The 22349-nt window shown below is 57.0% G+C and overlaps 1 protein-coding gene across 10 annotated transcripts in view; it reads right to left on the bottom strand.

The window, feature by feature from the left end:
- The window catches only part of ATP2B2 (ATPase plasma membrane Ca2+ transporting 2), a 355750-nt gene that overhangs the window by 13846 nt on the left and 319555 nt on the right, over positions 1–22349 (bottom strand). For all 10 annotated transcript variants that reach the window (XM_082344349.1, XM_082344354.1, XM_082344357.1 and 7 more), the window contains 9 exons: positions 19808–20049; positions 18636–18870; positions 9264–9443; positions 8979–9066; positions 5191–5297; positions 4515–4706; positions 2200–2413; positions 351–562; positions 94–201 (listed from right to left, as the gene is read on the bottom strand). In XM_082344349.1, the coding sequence (XP_082200475.1) occupies positions 94–201; positions 351–562; positions 2200–2413; positions 4515–4706; positions 5191–5297; positions 8979–9066; positions 9264–9443; positions 18636–18870; positions 19808–20049 (1578 nt within the window). The remainder of the gene's footprint in view (positions 1–93; positions 202–350; positions 563–2199; positions 2414–4514; positions 4707–5190; positions 5298–8978; positions 9067–9263; positions 9444–18635; positions 18871–19807; positions 20050–22349) is intronic.

Raw genomic sequence — 22349 nt, 5'->3', positions numbered from 1 at the left:
CATGACCCATTCCTGGGGCTCCTGGATTCCCCGTCCAGTGCTCTTTCCCTTCCCCTGCTGAGAGGCCCCTCCTGCAGCTCCCCCAGCACTCACCTGGCCCCAGACAAGCTCTCCTAACCCGATGAATATGCACCACATCCACTGGTCCAGCTGCAGCGGAGAGCAGCTGAACGGTTTCCCCCCGAACTGCACGATCACTATCTGGAGGTCAAAGGGAGAAGAGAGAGAGACAGAGGGACAGGCCATCAGGGGCCAGCTCGGAGGTCTGGGCTCTAAGGGCACTGCTGAGGGGCTCCGGCTGCCCGCTGCCCTCTGCCCACCCCGGCCAGGTCAGGGTGGGGGCCTGGTACCTGGATGGCGAAGGTGCCCAGCACAATGGTGCAGAAGATGGGGTTCCGGAAGATGCCGTCGAAGACGTTGCGCTCGCCGTGGATCTTGCGGGCGTTGATCTCGTTGAAGAGCTGCATCATGACGAAGGTGTTGAAGATGATGGTGTAGTGCTCGGAGGGCGGCGAGTGCAGGGGTGCGTTCCTCCCGCTGTCGATCTGGAACATCTTCTCACCTGCCAAGCCGAGAGGGCGGGAGCCGGGCTGAGGGACGGGGCTGGGGGGACGCCTGGCCCTGCATGGGGGCCTCTTCTGAGCAGCCGGGTGGGTCACCCAGATGCGGGAGGTGCTCTCTGGACACTGGGGGGCAGGTGGGCCTGAGCTGCAGGGTGTAAGTGAAGGGGTAACAAAACCCTTTCTCCTCTAGGGGAGAAAGGCCTTGGGTGGACTTTCTTCCACTTTTTCTGCAGAAATCTGATACAGGTGGGAGGCCAGCTGTGCTACAAGGCGACAGGGCTTATAAAAAGCGACCCCTGGTTGGCAAACTCATCTGGACTGGGAGGACGTAGAGTGACCTCGGAATACCTGGCGGGAGGCCATGGCTTTGGGCCCCCCCGAAAGTCTTGCTGCTTGTAACTGAGCACATCCTTGCTGAGACCTCTGGAAGCTCAAGGGGCTGTTACAGGAGAGACCAGTTCCTGCATGGAGGCTGGAGCTTCCAGGCCAGGCTGGCTCTGGACTCACCCAGGTGGCCTAATTCTCTGTCACAGGAGCTGCCATGTGGCGGTGTGTGGGGGACACAGCCCCGGGCTGCTGTGTGGACACCCACCCACGGCATGCCTGATGCCGTCCTGCGTCCTTTTGCAAAGCTGCATGAGCTGGTGCTGGGAGGGCTTGTGGGGTTTTCTGAGTGAGAGGATCTAGCTGAATCCAGGACCGCTCAGAGCAGGCGCTCAAGTGGGGAAGCCAGCGAGTAAAGCAGGAGCCCACCATGCCCAACTCTCTCCCTAGCCTGACAGCTTTCTCTGAGTCTCTCCTAGTTCTGCATTCCCCAAACATCCTCCAAGGCTTTTCATGATCATCTTTGCAACCGTCCTGTCAACACAACGGAAGGGAACTGCACTTTGAGGAATGGGATCGTGCCCCATCCTCATCTGTACTCTGGACTTTGAGGGCAAGGGCTCGTTGGCATTGAAAACCCAGCTCAGAGAGGCTCTGGGGACTCCGCGGTGGCCCCAACTTGCCGTGCGACTGTGGGCCAGCTCCTGCCCGCCTCTGGGCCTCTCCAGGTGTCAGGGGTGGGCTTTGCCCAGATCATCTCTGAAGCACCCTGGAAGCCAGGCCAGTCTTAGAACCAGCGAGGCCTCGCTCTCAGCCCAGGTGCCACCTCAGACCGGCTGCATGCCCTCGGGCAAGTCACCTCCCCGCTCTGTGCTCCGTGCCCTCATTGTCACGGGGGCTGGTGGTAGAGGGTCCTAAATAAAAGTGTTGTGGAAACAGCTGGCGGGTAGGCAGGCATGTGGCTCTTTTCTGAGGACGGCGTGGTGAGGATCCTTCCAAGTGTGGGAGCAATGAGAGAAGGGGCTGGTCACGCCCCCTAGAGCTTCAGGCTCCTGTGCAGCTGGCGTGAGGCACCGCCTTGCGCTGTGTACACAGTGCCTGGAGCTGTCTTCAGTGGAGAAATCCCTGGCTTTGGGGTCAGCCAGACCTGGGGCAGGGCCAGTCTCTACCCAAGATTTGCTGTGTGACCCTGAGCAACTAACTTCACCTCCCTAGGCCTCCATTACCTCACCAGCAAACAGGCAGGCAGCTGTGAATCCAGAGCACTGGGTCTGGGCCATGGTGTCCCCGGTGGGCAGGGTGGGGCACTCACCAACAAAGAGCAGGGTGAAGATGAGGGTGAGCTGGTAGACGGCGTGGCCCAGGATGTTCTTCATCATGGTCCGCGAGATGAGGGGCTTGTTGCGGCCGTACGGCTTCCGCAGGAGCAGGGTCTCCGTGGGTGGCTCGGTGGCCAGCGCCAGCGAGGCGAACGTGTCCATGATGAGGTTCACCCAGAGCATCTGCACGGCCTTCAGAGGGGAGTCCTGGGGATGCGAGTGGAGGGGCTGTCACGGGGAGGCCGGCCCACCCGCTGCCCCGAAGTGCCTGGGGTGGGGCTCATTCCTGAGGTGTCAGCAGCTTCCCACCGGAGCCCTGAGGCCGGCTCGCCCCGCGGGTCTCCCTCGGCTGGCCCACCCCCGGGTTCCAGGGCGGGCGCGGAGCAGGTCTGCTAGGCCTTCCCTGGAGAACAGCCCAGACCCGCCCGCTTCACACCTGTCTTCTCCCACAAGGAGAAAATTGAGCCCCAGGCCCGATGGCCACCAGTTCCACAGCCCGGCCCCCGTAAATACAGCCACATCCCCGCCACCTTCCCTCCTCCTCCTCCTCCTCTCCAGCCCCCGTTTGGACGAGCCTCTCCTCCAGGCTAAGGTCACCACCCTCCCACAACCATCTCCCGCACAGACCCCACCTCCTCTGCTTCCCGCTGCCTCTTTCCCCTCAACCATCAATGGCTTGGGCCTCTCCTATCCCACAAACAATGCCTGGGACCCTGTCCCTTTTTTACTACCACCCAATTTCTCTTTACCTCTTATGTTTACTTTAAGCAATTATTATGTGTGTCTATGACGCCAAAAATAATGTATTTTCCTGGTAGAAAATGTGGGCAAGTAAGGAACAGAAGAAGCTAAAACTCATCAACATTCACCATTTACGGGTTCCCACCGTCCACATTCTGGTGTGGACCCCCACGCTTCTCTCTGGCTGAGACAGGGATCACATATTCATACTGTCTGTGCACAGTTGTATCATGTGGTCTACACTGCCCGAGCACCTCCTCCAGGAAGCCCGCAGATCCTATACACCCAGCAGCCTGGACTGAGCTGGCTCCTGAGGCCCCTCCGCCTACGCCTTACACACTCACTCACCTCCTAGATATTTGTCACCGCCCCTCCTCCAGGCCACCTCTCCCACCTCTGCCCCGGCTCAGTCACGCTCCCCACTCCCCTCAGCTTCCTCCTGCCCATCAGCCTCCTCTATCCACCTTGAGGTCAGGGCCCCCATCTCCCCACCAAGGCCTTCACAACCCTGCCACCAACTCAATCCAAGACCTCAGGCAAACTGACGGTCCCCCTGGCACCTCAGTTTCCTCATCTGGCACCAGCTGGTCTCCAAGAAGCCTGGTGTGAGCGGCTGTACCATGGGAGTGTCCCGCAAGCCACCACTAGAGGGAGCCTCTTGTCCACAGAGCAGGAGACAAGGCCCTTATGAGCAGAAGGGACCCCCGCCTCCACCCCGCCCTAGGCACCCCCCAGGGCTCTCACTCTCAGGGCTGGGGTGTTGGGTGCTGCCACGTGCACCCTCAAGGGCTCAGAGTACAACAGAGGGGACAGCGTTCCCAGGGCCACACAGCTCTTCAGGGCAGTGCTGGCCTCTGGGCCTCTGGGTGCTTTTATGGGCAGGGGCTTGTCTGCCCACCTAGTTCTGGGAGGGGCCAGGCCTCGGAACACCTGCCCTCTCCTGGCCAGCCCCTGTTGGGGTGAGGCAGGAGGCTGCGGGAGCAATGGCAGGTGCCTGGCAGGCCCATCCTCTGAGGCTCGGCTTCTGCCTCTGTGAAATGGGGATCACCACAGTTCCCGCCTCGTGAGGTGGGTGAAGAAGCAGTGAGGCTGCAGGTGTTGGGGCCTGCCTGTCGGCTCCAGAAGGCCCAGGAACCCAGGCACAGAGGCCTTTCCCAACGCACTCCACGCCGGAGTTGAGGCTCCCAGGGCCCTGCCAGCTCCGCGACCCCAGCTGGCTGCCTGTCCTGCCCCGGCCTCTCTCTGGCCCTTTATGCGGCCAGGGGTCCTGCCTTCCCTTGAGGATCACCTCTCCTGCCTCTTGGAGCAAGGGCCAGGCCTGTGCCTGGGTCAGGCAGATGTGGAGGTGGGCCTGGCATCTCCACTTGCTGGGTGACCTTGGGCAAATCCCGCCACCTCTCTGAGCCTCATTTCCTGCACTCTGTGGGGCTGGCGCCTACGTGGGTGGGTCTGTGATGCAGTTCCTGGCCCTCAGCGTGCAGGTATGACGATCTGGGACACCTCGTGTGGGTGTCCGCCCTCCCCAGGCTTCGGCCTGCACCATCCTGCCCGCCCCTGGAGGACCCACCTGCGTGATGCAGGCGCCCGTGAAGGCCACGATAACGGCCACCACGTTGACCGTCAGCTGGAACTGCAGGAATTTGGAGATGCTGTCGTAGACATTGCGGCCCCACATCACCGCCTTGACGATGCTGCTGAAGTTGTCGTCCGTCAGGATGATGTCCGAGGCCTCCTTGGCCACATCTGTGCCTGCGATGCCCTGTGGGGATGGGGACAGGAGCCTGCGTGGGGGGACCGGAGAGGCGAGCAGCGCCAGCGGCACTGTCCTCACCCCTACACCAGCCTCCGCACACACACACACCCCCCCGCACCGCCAGGCCACATGAGGCATGCACGTGTGTGCACACACATGCACACCACAGCCCTGCTCCTCACAGACCCAGCCCTGAGGCCAACGGTCTGCCTTCAGGAAGGGGGGCCCTCCCCTCCCTCCCCCTCCCTCCTCTCCCTCCCCCTCCCTCCCCCAGACCCATCGCTACAGGAAGCGCCCTCTACCCTTCCAGGGAGACCCGGAGGCCAGGCCGAGCCTCAAGAGTGCTGGGAGCGTCAGGTGGACGGAGGGCGGGCGGAGTGTGCACTGGGCGTGCTGCACTCCCTGCCGGAGGCTGCGTGGTCCACGCCCCCCGAACCCCCTGCCTGCGGGCTCCTGCCGGGTGCTGCCCCAGGCCCCCACGAGCTCCTACCATGGCGAAGCCCACATCGGCCTTCTTGAGCGCGGGCCCATCGTTGGTGCCGTCCCCCGTCACGGCCACCACCTGCCGCTGCTCCGTGTGTGTGCTGTCGATGATGCCTGCGGGTGGGGTGAGCATGTACTGGGGGACCTGGGACCCCCAGTGGGGCGGGGACAGCCTCCTCTCTGGCCCCTGCCCTGCCCCCCCCTCCTGTCGAGCTTCTTCCCAGCACCTGCAGGGGACGTGGGGCCCCTGAGACCGGGGCCGGCTGCGGCCCTCTGTGGTCTGGGTCTGTCGCCTCTCCGGCATCCTCTTTGCTTTCTGCAGCCCGTGGCCACAGTGGCAGCCACCCTGGCCGGACGCACCTCCCCTCTGCCCTCCTGGGGCACCAGGGTTTGGCCGGGGGGCCTACTATCTGCTCCCCCAGCACCTTCTGCCTGGGGGTGGGGCGGGCGGTGTCAGTCACACCCGAGGAGGCCTGGGCTCTGCCATTTGCCAATGACTGCTCTCCAGATGTTCATCCTCAGTAAAATCTTCAGCACGTAACAGAGTGAACAGATGACACACGGCCCCTGTCACTGCTCTGGGGCCAGTAGAAAAGGATGCGTGAAAGAAGTCGTCACTGGGTGTGTGTGGAGTTTGCGGGGCCCCAAGCAGAGACATCCGTGGCAGGACAGAAGCGCGGGTGTCACCCTTGGTACATCCTTGTCCCATTCCACACATCAGATGCATCACTGCGTCTGCGGGTCCTACAGCCCCGAAGCCCCACTGGGATCCTTACCCTCCTCTCTGCCCACCCCACACGCAGCGCCTCCACTCCCCCCTCCCTAACACCAGGCTCCTCTCCAATCTTCACAGCAGCCCCAGGGCCTTTCTCTCTGACACCTGAGTCTGAACCTGGCCCCCAGCACCAGCTGAGAGTCATACTCTCACTGCCCTCGGCCTCAGGATGACGCCGAGTTCCCGGCTCCACCCACTTGGTCCTCCGTGGTCACACCCCGCCCATTCTCTGATCTCCTCCCTCCCCCAGCCACCCACAGTCTGTGCTTCCGCCACGGGAACGGCTCTCCGTCCTATGCAGCTGGCCACCTGCCCGTCTTTGCACCGGCCGTTCCCTGGGCCAGCCGTCCCCGTCACCCAGTCACCTGGTCTCAGCCCGGATACTGCTTTCCCCGGGAAGCCTTTGTGACACCCTGAGGACCCCCACCCACCCTAATCAGGTCACTGTAGCTCCCACACGTGTGTCCTGCGATTGGCAAACCGCAGCAGCCTCTGGAAGGAGGGAATGAGTTTCCTGACCTGGGGCACTGTACCCCCAGACCCTGTCTCCCCCCAGCTCCCTGCAAGGGTCAAAGCTCCACCCTCTTCAAGGTCTGGCTGCAGGACGTGTGCACCGGAAGTCCTCCTGGCCGCTCCCCCAAGCTGTTCTGCTGCCCCGGATTATCCAATCTCTGTGCACTTGGCATTTGAGGCCTTCACCCCGCCGGTTCCCTGGGCCCGCCTGGGTGCTTCTCCGAGGCAAGGAGGGGGCCAGTTTTCCCCTATGGCTCCCCAGGTGGGCCCAGATCTCCTACGGCTCCCGATAGAGGGGGGAGCTGCAAGAGCCCCTTCCCCCAGACCTCTTTCCTGCACCACCAGTGCTGACACGCCCCACAGCGCATGGTCCCCAGGGACCTCCCTGTGGCCGACTCCTATGGCTCCTGTCCTGTCTCTGGACCTCTCAGCAGCCATTCACACCGTGGACCACACCTTCCCCTCAGCAGGCCTCCTTCCTCGTCTTCTTGGACACCCTGCTCCTGTTTGTCCCCCGACCCCTCTGGCTGCCTCTTCTTGGTGACAGACCCGCTGACAGGTCTCAGCCTCTGCTCACCGCTCAGGTGGGAGGTTCCTGGGTTCAGCGGCTCCTCTGCTTACCCCCACTCGGCACACCCCACCTACATCTTTATCGGGGGCCAGCTCTCTCTCCTGAGCCCTGACTCCATGGACACCTCCACTTGGATGTCAGAGGGCCTCCAGCTCGGCCTCCTGAAGCAAGTGCATCAGTTTCCCCTCAAATCGGTCCCTTCTTGTGCGACTCCTGACACCTAGCTGTCCCCTTGTAAACTATGCAGCAGGCTCTCAAGCAGGTATAGACTGAGCAATCCTGGACTCCCCTCTCCCCCATCCCTCCATCCCATCTGAACAATCGCCGGGCCCAGGCCCTTCCTGCCCACAAAGAGTTCTCAGACCCGTCTCCTTGCAGTGCACCTGCACTGTCACCACCACTGCCCAGGTGTCACCACTCACAGCTGGACAGTCCTGGTGGCCCCTCTGCTTCCAGGCCACTCTCCACACAGCAGCAGGGAGGGAGCTTTCTAAAACAACATTTCCCCTTCAAGGCCCTCCCTCGGCTCCCCACCTGGGCTAACTGTGCAGGTCACCGCTTGGCGTTCAAGGCCCTACGTGATCTGATGCTGGCACCTCCTTCTCTGGCCTCCTCCTCTTATCTTTCTCTCTCGCTTGAGGCCCCAGCCCAGCCAACTGAAATTCTTTCAAGTCCTTGAAAGTGCCTGGAAATCTCTGCCTCTGGGCTTTCATAGTGTAGTTCCCTGTCCTGCCTGAAACACAGGCCCTTCCCCCTGGCCCCCCATCCCACCTTCCACGGCCTACAATATGACACCCTCCCCAGCTCGAGTTAGAGGCCAGCAGAGGGCCCAGATCACCCTTCTCTTCCACCAGTGCAGCCTTTAGCTCTACGTAGGGAAACCACCTATTTAATGTCTGCTGGATAAAACCTGGGCCACAAATTCCAAGACGGGAGGACCACGCTGGCCAAGACCTGGGCCTGGCACATACTAGATCCTCAGTAAACATTTATCAAGAGAATGTGCGAATGAATGAGTGCATGATTGAATAAGAAATGGGGATGGGTTGGGGGTGGTCTCCTGCTTGGGTATCTGTGGTTCTGGGGCTTTGTGTTTCTGTTTCAAGGCCAGATCTGCCTTCATTAATGTCTTTGGGCAGCACCTTTAGGAGAGGAATCCAAGATGCCCTAGGGATGACCTCAGCCAGAAACCTTCCCCCTACGGCCATTTTACAGATGGAAAAATTGAGCCCTGGGGCTGGGCACTTGCCCAAGTCCACAGAGCAGGGCAGGGGCAGAGTCTGGATTTAAACCCAGGCCTATGTGACTCTGAAAGTGCCCAGCATCTGACCAGCTAGATGGGCTCAGCGAGGGGTGTGCCCTCTCCCTGGAGGGAGTCAGGGAAGAAGGACGCTGGGTTTTGGCTCATTTCTCAGATTGGTATTCCCCAGACAGCCCATTCCCGGCGTCCTGGTTACACATGTCAGATAGCATCCTTAGAGAACAGGCAGACCAAGGGTCTCAAACTCACAAGCTCTGGGGCCAGACTGAGAACATAAGTAAATGAAATGGGCGGAGTGTCAGACAACAGTGGTTAAGACGGCATCAAATGGGAGCAAGCAGGGTCTGTATAAAGTCATTCAAATTGAACATTAAAAAAGACACACCACCCAAATAAACTCATCTGTGGGCCCCATTCAGCCCTCAGGCCATGAGTTTTGGCCCCTGGATTGGCAATCCCATTGCTGCCCATGGGAGGTGGGGTCCAGGGAGCAGATTCGCCACCTCCTTATTTCACTGTGGCCCTTAGCAGGCCTCCCAGGGCGTCCCCAGGTGCGGGGAGCCCCAGGCAGGAGCCCCTTCCATCCTGGAAAGAAGCTGAAGGCGCCAGGACAGGAAAGCCCAGGGAGGCCTGGCGCCTGGGCCTCAGAGCTGCCCGTGCCCGCCCAAGTCTTACCTTTGACCAGGGTATGCTTGTCCGTGGGGGAGGAGCGAGCCAGCACCCGCAGCTTTGGCCAGATCTTGTCAATTCGCTCCTGCTCAATCTGGAGAGGGATGGGGGAGGGGCGGGTCGGTGGGGTCGGGGAGAGAAACTGAGGCCCAGAGAAGGGAGGGGACTTGCCTAGATCACTGGGCTCCGAGTGGCACACTGGCTGGCTGCTGGAGCTTCATGCATTCCCGTGCCTCCCAGCTCCCCATCCAAGCCCTGCCCTCTGAGGACCCTCTGCACTGGGCCACATACCTCCCCTTTCTCGTTGCGGATTCTCCGGTTGAACTCCTTGCCCTCAAGGCACAGGAAGTCCTCCCCAGGACGGATGATGCCACACTTGATGGCGATGGCCCGGGCTGTGTTGATATTGTCACCGGTGACCATGCGGACAGTGATGCCTGCTCGCTGGCACTTGCGGATGGCTTCCGGGACCTGGGTGGGAGGGCATGTGCCATGGAGTGGACATCGTCTCGTGCAGGCCCTCCCTGCCCTCATGGATTCCAGAGTGAGCCCTGCTCACAGGCAACGCCACTGTAAGGGGCCTAGATGACCAGGAGGTACTGATGGCACACAGACCATCTCCTCCTTTCCTGTGCCCATGGTAGGCATTGTTAATCGATCACAGCACCCTCTGATGAAACCCTGACGTGGTCTCACAATTCTTTTCTGCAGTGTCCCAGACAGCCACCACCTATCACCCATGATACTGCATCCTAAGATGAAACCATTGGCTATCCTGACCTGGACAAGGGCTTTGAGAAAGACCACAATAAACATCCTCTTGGATATGGTCCCAGGCAAGAGTACAGAACACTCCACTGCTGCACAGGATCTTGTCCCTGCTTCATCTACATGCACATTTCCTGCAAACTCAATGATAAATATGTTTGTGTGTTTTCAGTTTTTTGCCAGGGGGGCAGGCAGGAGAAGGACATTGCATTTTGGGATAATTTATTTATATAATGTGACATTGGCTTAGAATAAATGCGAATGATTAGGCTTTGTGTAAAACATGACATCTCCCTGTGAGAGTAAGGGCTGCCTACTGCCTTCTTTGTAATAATAGACTGACATCTGGGCCATTTAGGCCAGAGCAGACCCAGCCAATCAGAAGCTGTACCCCCCCCCCACCTTTGCAGGGCGCTGGATCTGCCCAGCAATTAGGATGCAAAAACCAGCCTGGAATCTAAAAAAAAAAAGGTTCTGAAGAACCTAGGGGCAGGACAGGAATAAAGACACAGATGTAGAGAATGGACTTGAGGACACGGCGAGGGGGAAGGGTAAGCTGGGACGAAGTGAGAGAGTGGCATGGACATATATACACTACCAAATGTAAAATAGATAGCTAGTGGGAAGCAGCCGCATAGCACAGGGAGATCAGCTCCGTGCTTTGTGACCACCTAGAGGGGTGGGATAGGGAGGGTGGGAGGGAGATGCAAGAGGGAGGGAATATGGGGATATAGGTATATGTATAGCTGATTCACTTTGTTATACAGCAGAAACTAACACACCATTGTAAAGTAATTATACTCCAATAAAGATGTTAAAACAAAACAAAACAAAACAAAACAAAAAACCAGCCTGGAGCTGCCATGGCCCTTCACACACAGCACAGATCAACTGAACAAGTGATTCTGACCCAGTGACAAATGTGACAAAATAATAAGGCAATATTTGCTGTAAAACGTCCTTCAGTGGGAGAGGACAGGTCAAGGGCAGAAAATCCAGTTGTACTAAAAGTACTTTAGAATCTCAGACCTGGTGGGAAGGGGGGCCTGAATCCAACTCTCCTTTTCCACATCCTGGTGTCTGAGAACTCACTTCCACCCCGACCCTGACAAGTCACTGCTGAGAGAGTTTAAAGATGTCATGGGCTGAACTGTGTCGTTTCCCCGCCCCCTCCCCTCCCCCACCCCAGAAAGCTCTCCACACCCAGTACCTCAGAATGTGACCTTCCTTGGAGACAGGCTCTTTATAGAGGTAATCAAGTTAAGATGAGGCCATTAGGGTGGGCCTGCATCCCATGTGACTGGTGTCCTCATAAAGAGGGGAAATCTGGACAGAAACACACACACAGGGAAGACATCATCATGGGAAGAGGAAGGCAGAGATCTGGGCGATGCGGCTACACGCTAGGAGTGCTGAAGACTGCCAGCACGTCACCGGAAGCTAGGGGAGAGGCCTGCGGCCGAGCCTCCCTCAAAGCCCTCAGAAGGAACCAACCCTGCCGACACCTTGATCTCAGACTTCCAGCCTCCAGAACCAGGAGACAATGCAATTCTGCTGTTTGTGGTACTCTGTAATGGCAGCCCTGGCAAAGAGTACATAGAGTTAGAACGCTGGTCCAAAACCTGACTGCGGACAACTTACGCCCACCGGTCCCTTTCTGCGCTCAGGAATTTTAAGAACAAGAACTGACACTGAAAGTATCTTGCCTCCATCCACATCCCGTCCACACCACCATCTCAAGCAGAGGTCACTGCCCAGCCCCTTCCCAGTCTCCTTGCCTCTGGCCTCGCCTCTTCCATCTTGCCCCTACCCTGACCACCAGCTATCTGCCCCAAGTTTAGCCTGTGTGCCGTTCCCTTTCTGGGCCTCCACCCCGCCGCTGGTAGAGAAAATCCCGGCTCCTGAGGACAGCCATCCTGTGGTGGAGTGAGAAACAAATGCCGGGGACAGGCAAGGCCTAGGTCAAGGTTGGGGGAGGCCCCTCCAGCTCCCCGAGTTCTCTAACAGACCGGCTCTGCGGTGGCAGATAGTGATCTCCCTGTTGTTGAAGGGCTGCAGCGGGGCGAGCTGATCATGGGTCTCCTCTCAGTGTATTTCCAGAGTCTGGGGAGGAGCCTTCTGGTGCCCACTCAGGGCTTGGGGCCACGTGAGCAAGGCTTCCGCCTCGTGCCATGGCAGCTGCTCACATAACCAAACGTGACCTCTTTTTATAGAGCCGGAGGGAGTGGGGATGTGGAAGGTCCAAGATCCCGTTTACATAATTTATCGATGTCCTCACAACGGCTGGAACCTGGCTGCAGCCCCCTGCTGTCTCCTGCCCCAGGGGACAGGAAAGAGCCGTTGTTCTTTTGGGAGCACACACCTCATCTGGCTCCTGCCCTGAAAGGAATAATTTAGGTTATGCTTGTTTAAAAGATGCTCGGAGTTGGAAGGGACTCTGGGTCGTGACTCTGACCCTCTGCTCATCGCCTAGATCTCCTTCCAGGCATCCCTCATGGATGGTCAGAGAGCCTCTACTTACTTGCCTCTGTTGACAAGGTGCTCATCCCCTCTAAGGTTGACTGATCTAAGGCAGAACAAGTCTATTGTATCTTTTCACATAATCTTTCTGTTTTTAAAAAATTTATTTTTGGCTGCGTTGGGCCTTCATTGCTGCGTGCAGGCTTTCTCTAGTTGTGGCGAGCGGTGGCTACTCTTCGTTGCAGTGCATGGGCTTCTCATTGTGGTGGCTTCTCTTGTTGCAGAGCACAGGCTCTAGGTGCGTGGGCTTCAGTAGTTGTGGCATGCGGGCTCAGGAGTTGTGGCACGCGGGCTCTAGAGCGCAGGCTCAGTAGTTGTGGCTCACGGGCTTAGTTGCTCCGCTGCATTGGGATCTTCCCGGACCAGGGCTCAAACCCATGTCCCCTGCATTGGCAGGTGGATTCTTAACCACTGCACCACCAGGGAAGTCCCCCTTTCACATAATCGTTCTTTTTTCAGATAAGAGAGCAGTTACTCTGGGTCAGACCCATTCTCTTGTACAGAGACAGGGTCTTTGGTAAAGATGTGTACAAAGAGTTCTGGGAGCACAGCAGAGCGCACTCTTACTTTAGAAGGAAGTGTATGGGGAGGAGAAATCTGTGGGAGCTTCCTGGGGGAGGGGATACTTGATCTGCTTCTTTTCAGCCAACACTAACTGAGGCTCTGATGCCTGGCACTGTGCCCATGCTGGGGCTGCAGAGATGACCACTTCATTGTGGTCCTGGCTGCAGACAACTGTCCCATGAGGTACACAGAGAAGGGGAGGGCACTGCAGACAGTGTTGCGGGTGACCTGGGTGGCTGAGGCCAAGGGAAGATGTGGGGTAGGAGCCGGTGGCCATGGAGCTGGAGAGGGGCTTCAGGTCCAAAGACGTGGGAGTAAGGGCCTTGTTCCTTCAGGCCTGGGAGGCATGGCAAGTTCTGAACTGGGAATGAGGTGATGGGTGCCATGTTTTAGGAAGACTTCTGTTTTCAAGACTGTCTCAAGAAGCTGAAATCTGCCTGCTTGGAATCCCCACCCTCTGGGCTTCCCCTGAACAAGCCAGACTGGGAAGAAAGGAGGAGGCTAATTTTTATGGTCCCCACACTTTACTCTGTGCAGTGGAAGTGTCTCTGCCCTGTGGAGAGAGGGCTCAGGGGCCAAAAGGCTGGGCTGGGCTTTGCCCCGGGCTCCCACCTAAGCCTTGGTTTCCTCATCTGTAAAATGGAGTGATAGCCTCCGCCCTTCACTGAGGCTGGAGAATTCTGTGACAGCAGCAAAGGTCACCAAGCTCAGGGCCAGCACATGTTGGTGATGTGTGGGTGGAGGAGGCTGGCAAGACGCTTGACCCCGGGCTCCCTTGTTTGCTCTTTCCGCTTCAGGGTGGGTACAGGGACACAGAGGAAGGATACAGATGCAGATGCGTGGGATGGGGGTGCAGCGGGCATCTAGAGCACTTGGAGGCGCAGGTGTCTGGGGCGGTGGGATGGGGTGGGCTCCCCACCACGACCCTTGGATCAGGTATATTAGAGGCCTGTGACCTGCCTTGAAGGTGGGGGGGATTCAGGACAGATCTGGAAACACCGGAGGAGCCTCCCCTGGCCACCACGAGTTACTCCACTTCCTTTATAGGCAATGGGCCCCTAACTGGACGTCCTTGTCGTGCTTCAGTCCTGTCCGGTTTTACACTCTCGCGTGCCATGAATCTATACTTCCCCTCACCCTTCATTTCACTAGGCTGTGGGTCTGGAGGGCAGGGGCTGCCAGCCACTCAGAACCCTCTCAGGGGTCTCGTTCAGGGTAGGTGCTTGGTCAATGTGGGTCACTGTGAAACACCTTTGTGCTTAAGTCCCTCGAAGCCTGACCCGGGTGAATGGATTTGGACGGGCACATGCAAACCCTCTACAGTTTAGCTCCAAGCTCCCATCCCAGCCTTTTCTCTCATAAACCCAGCTAGGGTTTTCACTAGTCCCCAAACACGTGGCACCCCTTCCCACCTCTGCGCTTTTGCCTGCGCTGTCCCCTCTGCCTGGGACGCCCTCTCTCCCTGAATCTCTGTGTGTCACAAATCTTTCCCATCTTGCACATGAGACGCTCTCTGTTCAGGAAGCTATCCTTGGTCCCTCCAACCCAATGGGACACCTCCTGCAGCTGCTGAGCCCTTCCTTTTATCGCTTCACTCACTCATTTATGCAACAAACAGCTATGGAACATCTAATTGTTCCGGGCAGGGAGGATACAGAGAGGATGAAGACCCAAGCCCCAGAGGCATTGATCTGGTTGAAATGTGCTTTCCCCATAGATAAAATAGCTGTGAAAAAAAATTCCTTCTTTTGCTAAAATTATCCTAGATATTTCTCACTGAGGAAAACCAGCCAGGAAATGGGTGCTTCCTGTTTTCATTAAATAAAGGCTTCTAAACATCTGTTGTTTGTGGTGACAGCAGTTGTCTGTGACTCTGAGGGTTCCAAACACCCCCGGATAACCCGGCAAATCCCAGGCCGCTGCTCTCCTGATGGCTTCATCCTCACTGGCTTCCATCAGGCTTGGAAAATGCATCACTGTAGCATCTTGGGGGAGGGGGGATTTGCAACCCTGTTTTTATCTGTTCTGTTCTTTGTCTTCTCAAGGGAGGAAGGCAATATGAGCTTCTCCCCCTTGACAGACGGGGAAACCGAGGGAGGGAGGCCGAGTTTCTTTTCCTGCAGCAAATGAATCTGACCAGGCTTGTGGGACCCTAGAGGCGGTCTGGGTGGGGATTTTTTCTCTGGCCGGCCTCACGGTTGTCCTGGCAACATACACAAACATGCTCACCAGAGGCAGGGACCCTCTCCAAAGGTCTCCCAAGAAACTGGTGACTGTGGCTGCCTCAGAGGTGGGCACTGGGGTCTGGGGGTGGCATGGGGGGCTGCTTCACCCTGTTTGTGCTGTCGAACCTTTTGAATTTGGCTCCATACATCACCTAGCCTAAAAAAAACAAACAAATCAAAAACCACACCTGCCTGTCTCCTCAGGCCCTGCGTCCACCCCCGCCCCACGGGAGATGCTGAGTCAACAGGTCAGAGCTTCAATACTTTCATTTTTTTTTTTCCCCTGTGCCACGCAGCATGCGGGAATCTTAGCTCCCTGACCAGGGATAGAACCCACGCCCCGTGCAGTGGAAGCCCGGAGTCCCAGCCACTGGACTGCCAGGGAAGTCCCTGAGCTTTCATACTTTCAGGTAGCATCACCAGTAACTCCACGGTGCCCCTCACTTGTTGACGTCCAACTTTCCTATTGTTCAGATGGAAAAACTGAGGCCCGGGGCAGCGATACACCGGAGGTCTTCTGTGAAGGAGCGGCAGGGGCGGGATGAGAACCCATGTCCCTGGACTGCTGTGTCCCTCCAGTACGTCCCTGCCCTCCAACACAGTTACAGCTTCCAAACCCACATCCCGGGGTGAGCCCAGGGGAGAGAGAAGGTCACCCACAGGGATGTGTTGACGGAGGGAAGCAAAGAAAGGCATGAGAGTAAGCCTCCCAGGCAGCTGGCTCAGAACCTTAGAGCTGGATGGGACCTGAGGGGCCCCCAGGCCGACCACCCATTTTACAGATGAGGGGACTGAGGCACAGAGAGGAGAAGTGGCTTGTTAGTGGCAGAGTTGGGGTTGGATCCAGGCCCCCTTTCTCCGACATAGGCTGAACGTGTTCCCAGCCCTGCTGGGTGGACAGCACCCCCTCCCAGAGTCTGTGCCTGAAGCCAGCTTCTCTGGATGATCTTGGTGTCAACAGAAAATGCCAGGGAACCAGCTCAGCCCTCTCAGGCCCTCTCTCTCCTCTCCTCACCCTCCTGACTCACAGCCACTTGCCCTCTCGTTTTTGTGGCCCCGAGGAGAAGGCCCCAGGCAGGAAGGTAGAAAACCTGTTCTAACCTGGATTTGGTGAGCCACTTACAGCGAGACTGTGGGCACCTCACTGTCCCTGTTTGGGCCTCTGTGTTTTCTTCTGCAAATTGGGAGTGTGGGAAGGAGTTTGGAATAGATCAGCAGTTCACACCTGGAGTCATGCCCCTCTAGTGGATTTTGAAATCAGTTTCGTGGGTGGTGACCAGAGTTTAAAAAATGAAAAGAAGAAATAGAACAGAATAGAAAATACTTCTGTGCATCACTTTACTTTGTGAGAGTCGTATTTTGGTTAAGTGTGTGTGTTTGCTGAGTCCTGACATAAAATACATTTCTTATCATTGGGGTCACGGCCAAAAAAGTGTGTGTCTGATGCCACTTTCCATACGTCCCTCGCCCCAGGTGATGAGGCAGGGGCTTGGGCGTGGAACTGGAGGGGGGTCTGGGGGCAGGAAGGATGGGGGAGCCACAGGCCGGCCTTGTACACTGCGCATCTCGGTCGCCTGTAAGGAGATAACACATCACAGCAAAGCCCGAGCCCATTAGCAGCTGGTAATGAGCGGGCATCCCACAGGGAGACTGGTAAGCGGCTGTGTGTCCAGGGAGAGGTGCAGGCTGCAGGCAAACGCATATGGGCTCCGGTGCCAAGCACCGGGGGCATTAATTGCCTTTGCTGTTTTAGGCTCGGGGTGGGAGTGAGGAGGCGTGTGTGTGTGTGTGTGTGTGTGTGTGTGTGTGTGTGTGTGTGTGTAGAATACTATTATTGTCCCTAGTCTTCAGATGAGGAAATGGAGGCTCAGAGAGGTTATGTAACTGGCCCAAGGTCACGCAGCTCGTAATGCCAAGGGACTCAAAATCCCAGGTCTATCTGATGCCCGAACTCACACTTTTGACCCTTCTCCCTGCTGCCTAAATGTGAAAGTCCACGTCTGTGACCTTCAAGTTTCACTCAGTCTTTGGAATGCAGAGTCTTACAACAGCGGGGCCAGGAGCTTGGAGGGCATCTTGCCTGCTCCCTTTCACTTGAAAGAAGGGGACATGGAAGCTCCAGGAGGAGCAGGGAACAGCCAGAGGCCCCAGAGGATGGTGTCAGGGTAAGCGGGGGACACTGAAGTTGCCCTTGGTGGAGGAAGGCGGCCCTGAGACAGGCTGGGACCTGGGACCGTTCGCTGCACTGCTTGCACCTGGACAGACGTCTCCTCGAGCAACGACATACAAAGAAACTATAAGCGACCAAAAATAACCGCGTGCATGCCCAGCTGGGGCAAATTATAGACAATAAGATGCAAAAAAGACCAAAAGAACCCAACTGCCACTTCCGAAGAGTAGGGAGCAAAAGCAGGGTACTGCACCTGCCCCCTGCACACAACACCACCAAAGGGGTGGGCAGACGACCTCAGCCACCCCTTCGGCCTGACCCCTGGACACACCCCTACCGTCACCCCATAGAAGGAACCAAGAGCATAGGAACCTGTTACTTGTTCTCGCTCCCCCCCTGCTGCAGCAGGAGCCCCAATAAAGCCTTGCCTGAACTTCTTGTATGGCCTCCTATCAACGTCCATTGATTAAGGGGGCCAAGAATCCTGGTCAGAAACAGTCCCAAGGGGCAACATCACCAAATCCCACTGCCAAGGCCAATCTGGGCCCAGCAGCATTAGTCCTGGAGGAAGAGGAGGCCAGCCCCTCCCGTGCCGTGCCTCCTGGGCTCCCAGGGTGAGCGAGCTCGCTCTGCCTGCCCACAGCAGCGTTTCGGAGATTCGAGGCAGCTCTCTCCTCTTCCCACACCCTCTTCCCAGCCTGGGCAGCTCGACCGACCACGCATGTCCCATCCTTCCCCAACCCTGCAAATTCCCGGCACTGAATTCTTGGCCTTCCCCCCAGATGCAGATTCAGCTAAAGGAGACTGAAGACCCACTGTCATCTGAGCACCCCAGTAGGTGCACATATTACATCACTTTTCTCGATCTCTACGGGGAGGGGGTGCTGTCAGCCCCCCTTTCCCTTCTGCTTGAGAATTTGAGCTTTGGTTAACTTTCCAGCTCTGTTCCCCTGGAAACCTGATAGAGGCAGACTGCCCGCTGCGTCACTAGGGAAAACTAGCTGGTAAACTTGGTCTGGATGGGGAGAACTCTAAATGCTGATGGGGAGGCCCACATCCGGGGTCTTCTGGAGTGTGGTAACCTTTGTTACTGGGCGTCTCCTTTGCAGGGACCCTGGAATCTGGGCCTATGGATTTGTGACAGGAGATCCTGGCTCCTCTGAGGCTTCTAGGGCAGCCTTCACGGTAGAGCAACGCCGGCTGGCAGGCTGTGGGTTGCACCCCACGTCCCAAGCAGATAAGTGTGGCTACGCTGGCCTTAAGAGTCTGAATGTTTAGGAGTAGGTACAGAGAAGACCCCGTGGGCCTTGCAGGGAAACCGAGGCTTAGAGGGGTGAGGCGACGTACGCCAGGTCCCCCAGCAGGCTGGACGCCCAGCTTCACCCCCTTCCCCGAGCTCCACGGCGGGGCACCTGCCTCGGGCCGCACGGGGTCCTCGATGCCCACCACGCAGATGCAGGTGAGCTCGTTGAGGATGTCATTCTCGTTGTCCCAGTCGGGCTCGGGGCTGCTGGGTAAGTCGCGGTAAGCCACGCAGATGGTGCGGAGCCCGTCGCAGGCCATGGGCTCAATCACCTTCTTCACCATCTCGTCCCGGTCGCGGGGCCGGAAGACCCGGGGCTCACCCGCCCCGTTGAGGATTTTGCAGCACCTGGGGGAGGTGGGAGGGGTCGGGTAAGGTCCAGCCAAGGGCCCAAAGACCCTCCCTCCGACGGGCTCGGAGCTCGCCCCCACCTCCCCAGTGACGTCCCACTGGCCGTGGTTGGTCATCCCGGGCTCGTCCAGACCATCTCCCATAATGCTTCAGGGGTGGTCCTGGCCCCTGGGCCCCAGGCAGGGATGAAATCAGGACCAGCCAAAAAGAAACCAGGCGGCCTTGTTGTAATATCTGCCCCAGGCCATTTCAGCAAGAGCAGATCTACTTTGCTCTGTTTCATCTTCACAAGATTTCATCTGAAAAAAATAGTTCCACAGCGAAAATGGTTTTCAGAGGGCATGAAACCTCCGCTAGTGGTTCCTGACCCTGCCTGCGCATCAGGATGGCTTGGGAAAGCACTGAATAACCCCCGCCCTGCGGGCCCCACGCCAGAGGTTACAATTCAGTTTGTTGGGGGCGAGTCCAGGAATCAGTGTTTTTTTTTTAAAAGCTCCCTGGGGCGATTCTAATGTGTGACCAGGGTTGAGTCCCCCTCAAGGTACAAATGGGTAAACTGGAGCCTAGAGAGGGGGGCTGACTTGCTTAGTTCTCCAGGCTTACTTCTGCCACCTCAGTCAGAGGAGACCGGCTCACAGTGAAAAATCATGCCGTCTACCAACTCCACGCTCAGGGAAGTGACATGAGGGGGCTCTGACAGTGATAATGGGAAGAACTTCCTGATGAGCCAGTGACTTAGGGAGGAGAAGAGGGAGGACTCCCTGCAGAAACGTTTAAGAGGGAACAGTAGCAAAAGCCCTGGGGGAGGGCACGTGCAGGTGGTCTTGCTGCGGGACGTTGGGCACGGCCCTTCCTGTGACCCTGGGTGCCCCCGGCCCCTCCCCGCGGCCTGTGCCTGCGCCCTGCCCCCCGCCCCCGCTCCCGCACCGCTTACTTCTTGAGCACGATCTCCGAAGCGCCCTTGCTGTACATGCGGAAGCTCTCGTCGGGCAGCTTGATTACGGTGCTCATGGACTTGCGCACGGAGTTGAAGGTGTAGACCTTGTACAGCTTCTCCTCCGGCATCTGGCTGCGCACAGGCTCGTAGTCCTGCTTCAGGTCCAGCACGAAGCCCAGCAGGCCGCACTCTGTTTTGTTGCCCACCTGCCGGGGCAGGGCGCCCTCCTTCTCCGGGGGCTGTGGGGAGAGGCGGGGTGCTCACCGGGCTGCCGCTTGCCTGTGGGTGGGGCCACCCCTCCCCCGCACCTCAAGCTTCCGCGTCCCAGACCCAATCCGGGCTCTGTTTGAAGGGAATTAAGCAAGATCAGCTGTTTAAAAATTATGAACTATGTCAAACATAAACCTGTGACCGAATAATAAAAAAAATTTGTGCACAGACCCTCCAGTTCTGGAGAACCTTAGTTCTAGGCCATGTTTGCTTCAGATTTTTCTTTTTTACGAAGTAAAGCCTAACAGATAAAGTTGAATCCCCCTATGTACCCCTCCACATCTGCATAATGCACCCCTTGTCCCAGAAAGAAACTCTAACTTAAATGTGGCATTAATCCTTGCCCTGTGTGTTTTAACTTTTTATTTCGAGATAGCGCTAGTTTCACAGGCAATAAGAAATAACACAGAGAGATGTCATATACCCTTCATCCCGTTTCCCCCAGTGCTCACTTCCTGTATGACTGTAGCACAATGTCACAACCAAGATGTTGACACTGATACAATCTAACCCGCTGGATTCAGATTTCACCAGTTTTAGTGTACTCCTGTGTGTGTGTGTGTGTGTGTGTGTGTGTGTTTAGTTCTGAGCAATGGCATCACATGTAGATTCCTGTGACAACCATCATCAAGACACACAACAGTTTATCACAGCACTCCCCGTGCCACCCTTATATGACTGCAGTCACCTCCCTCCCTTCCCCGTCCCTGCCCCTGACAACCACTAAGCTGTTCTCCAGCCCCATCATTCTGTCATTTTGAGCATGTTATATAAATGGGATCATACAGTATGTAACCTTCGGAGACTGGCTTCTTTTCACTCAGCCCAATCCCCTGGCAATGCGCACAAGTTGGTGCATGTGTCAGGAGTGTGTTCCTTTTCATGACTGGGTAGTATTCTGTGCTCGGGATGCAACGTCCCTGGTGACTTCAGTTGAAGTTGAACCAAATGCAACTGCTATTTTTGTATGTCACAATGGCCAACCATTGGCAATTTCATGTAGTTTAACCTAACGTACATATGTGCAGCACTGTTTTGCATGTTGAAAACGTCATGTAAGGAGGCTGTACATATTCTTCCGTAACTTGCTTCACTCATGTAACATTCAGTTTTTGAGAGTCATCCCCATTCACAGCGTTAGTTCGTTTCTTTTTAACTGGACACCACAGCCCCTGCCCTGAGCCTCAGTCAAACCACCGACCACATCTCCCCAGCGCCTCTCACTTCTTGGTGTGGCTGACCGAACACGAGCTGTTTCATGCCTCTGTGCCTTCACCCCTGCTTCCTCCTTCCCTGCCAGGCAAACTCCTCCTTGCCCTTTAAGGACCAGCACAGATATTTCCTTGTCTTTGAAAATTGCTTTGTGGGTTTGTCACTCCGAGTAGGAGTTGTTGTATTCTTTCCCCCCTGGGTTCTCAGGGCCAGCACAGAGCCCGGCACACAGTAGGCATTTACTCATTGTTTGCTGGATGGCTCAACGCAGACCAGTCTGGGGTGGGGGGAGGCACAGGCGAATAGGTAAGAACGAGACGCCTCCGTGTGGGCGCTGATGGTGGGATTGGCAGGCAGCTGTGGGAAGTTCATAAGGCAGGTAAACTCACCTCCCATGGGCAGCTGCCACACGTGCATATACACGCTCAGACCACTGGTATAAAATTAATGTGCAGCGACTCAGGTGGAGCTGGCTTTGGGAGTGGTAAAAGCTACCACGGACAAACCCAAACCCCAGAGAGATACTGAAGAGGAATAATACCTATGAGCATTCTGTGTCCCCCGACCCCGCCATGAGTGGCTCTCTGTGGGTCTCAGACCAGCCTTGCACAGGAACCCTCTGGATCCTCACCCTCAGCTTCCTTCATGCTGTTCCAAAGAGCGGCAGGCAAGAAGAAGACGGAGTCTAGAAGATGTTGCACGGACTGGCTGTGCGGGGGGCAGGACGGCAATAGGACATGTCCCTGGCCAACTGCCCCACCCACAGTTAGGACTCGGGCCCCGGGAGCAGACCCGAGCCCTGTCGGGTCATGGGCATTGACCTAGGCGTACATACCCTTAGACCGTAAGCTCTTGTCCTCAGTTTCCCCATCTGTAAAATGGAGTGGCTCTAGCAGATGATTTCTAGCTGAGAGAAAAATCAACCCACTCCTTCAAGTGGATGGTGGATGGTGGTGAAGGATGGTAGAACAAGGCAGAGCTGCAGGTCCCTCAGAGGGGGTCTGGGGGCCGCGGGTCAAACCTTAGAACACCCTCCCTGCTCCATGCCACGTTCAAC

Source organism: Balaenoptera borealis (assembly GCF_965194805.1).
Source record: "Balaenoptera borealis genome assembly, chromosome: 12".
NCBI lineage: Eukaryota > Metazoa > Chordata > Mammalia > Artiodactyla > Balaenopteridae > Balaenoptera > Balaenoptera borealis.
The sequence above is the reverse complement of the archived record's forward strand: the minus strand, read 5'-3'. Positions and strand labels throughout refer to the sequence as shown.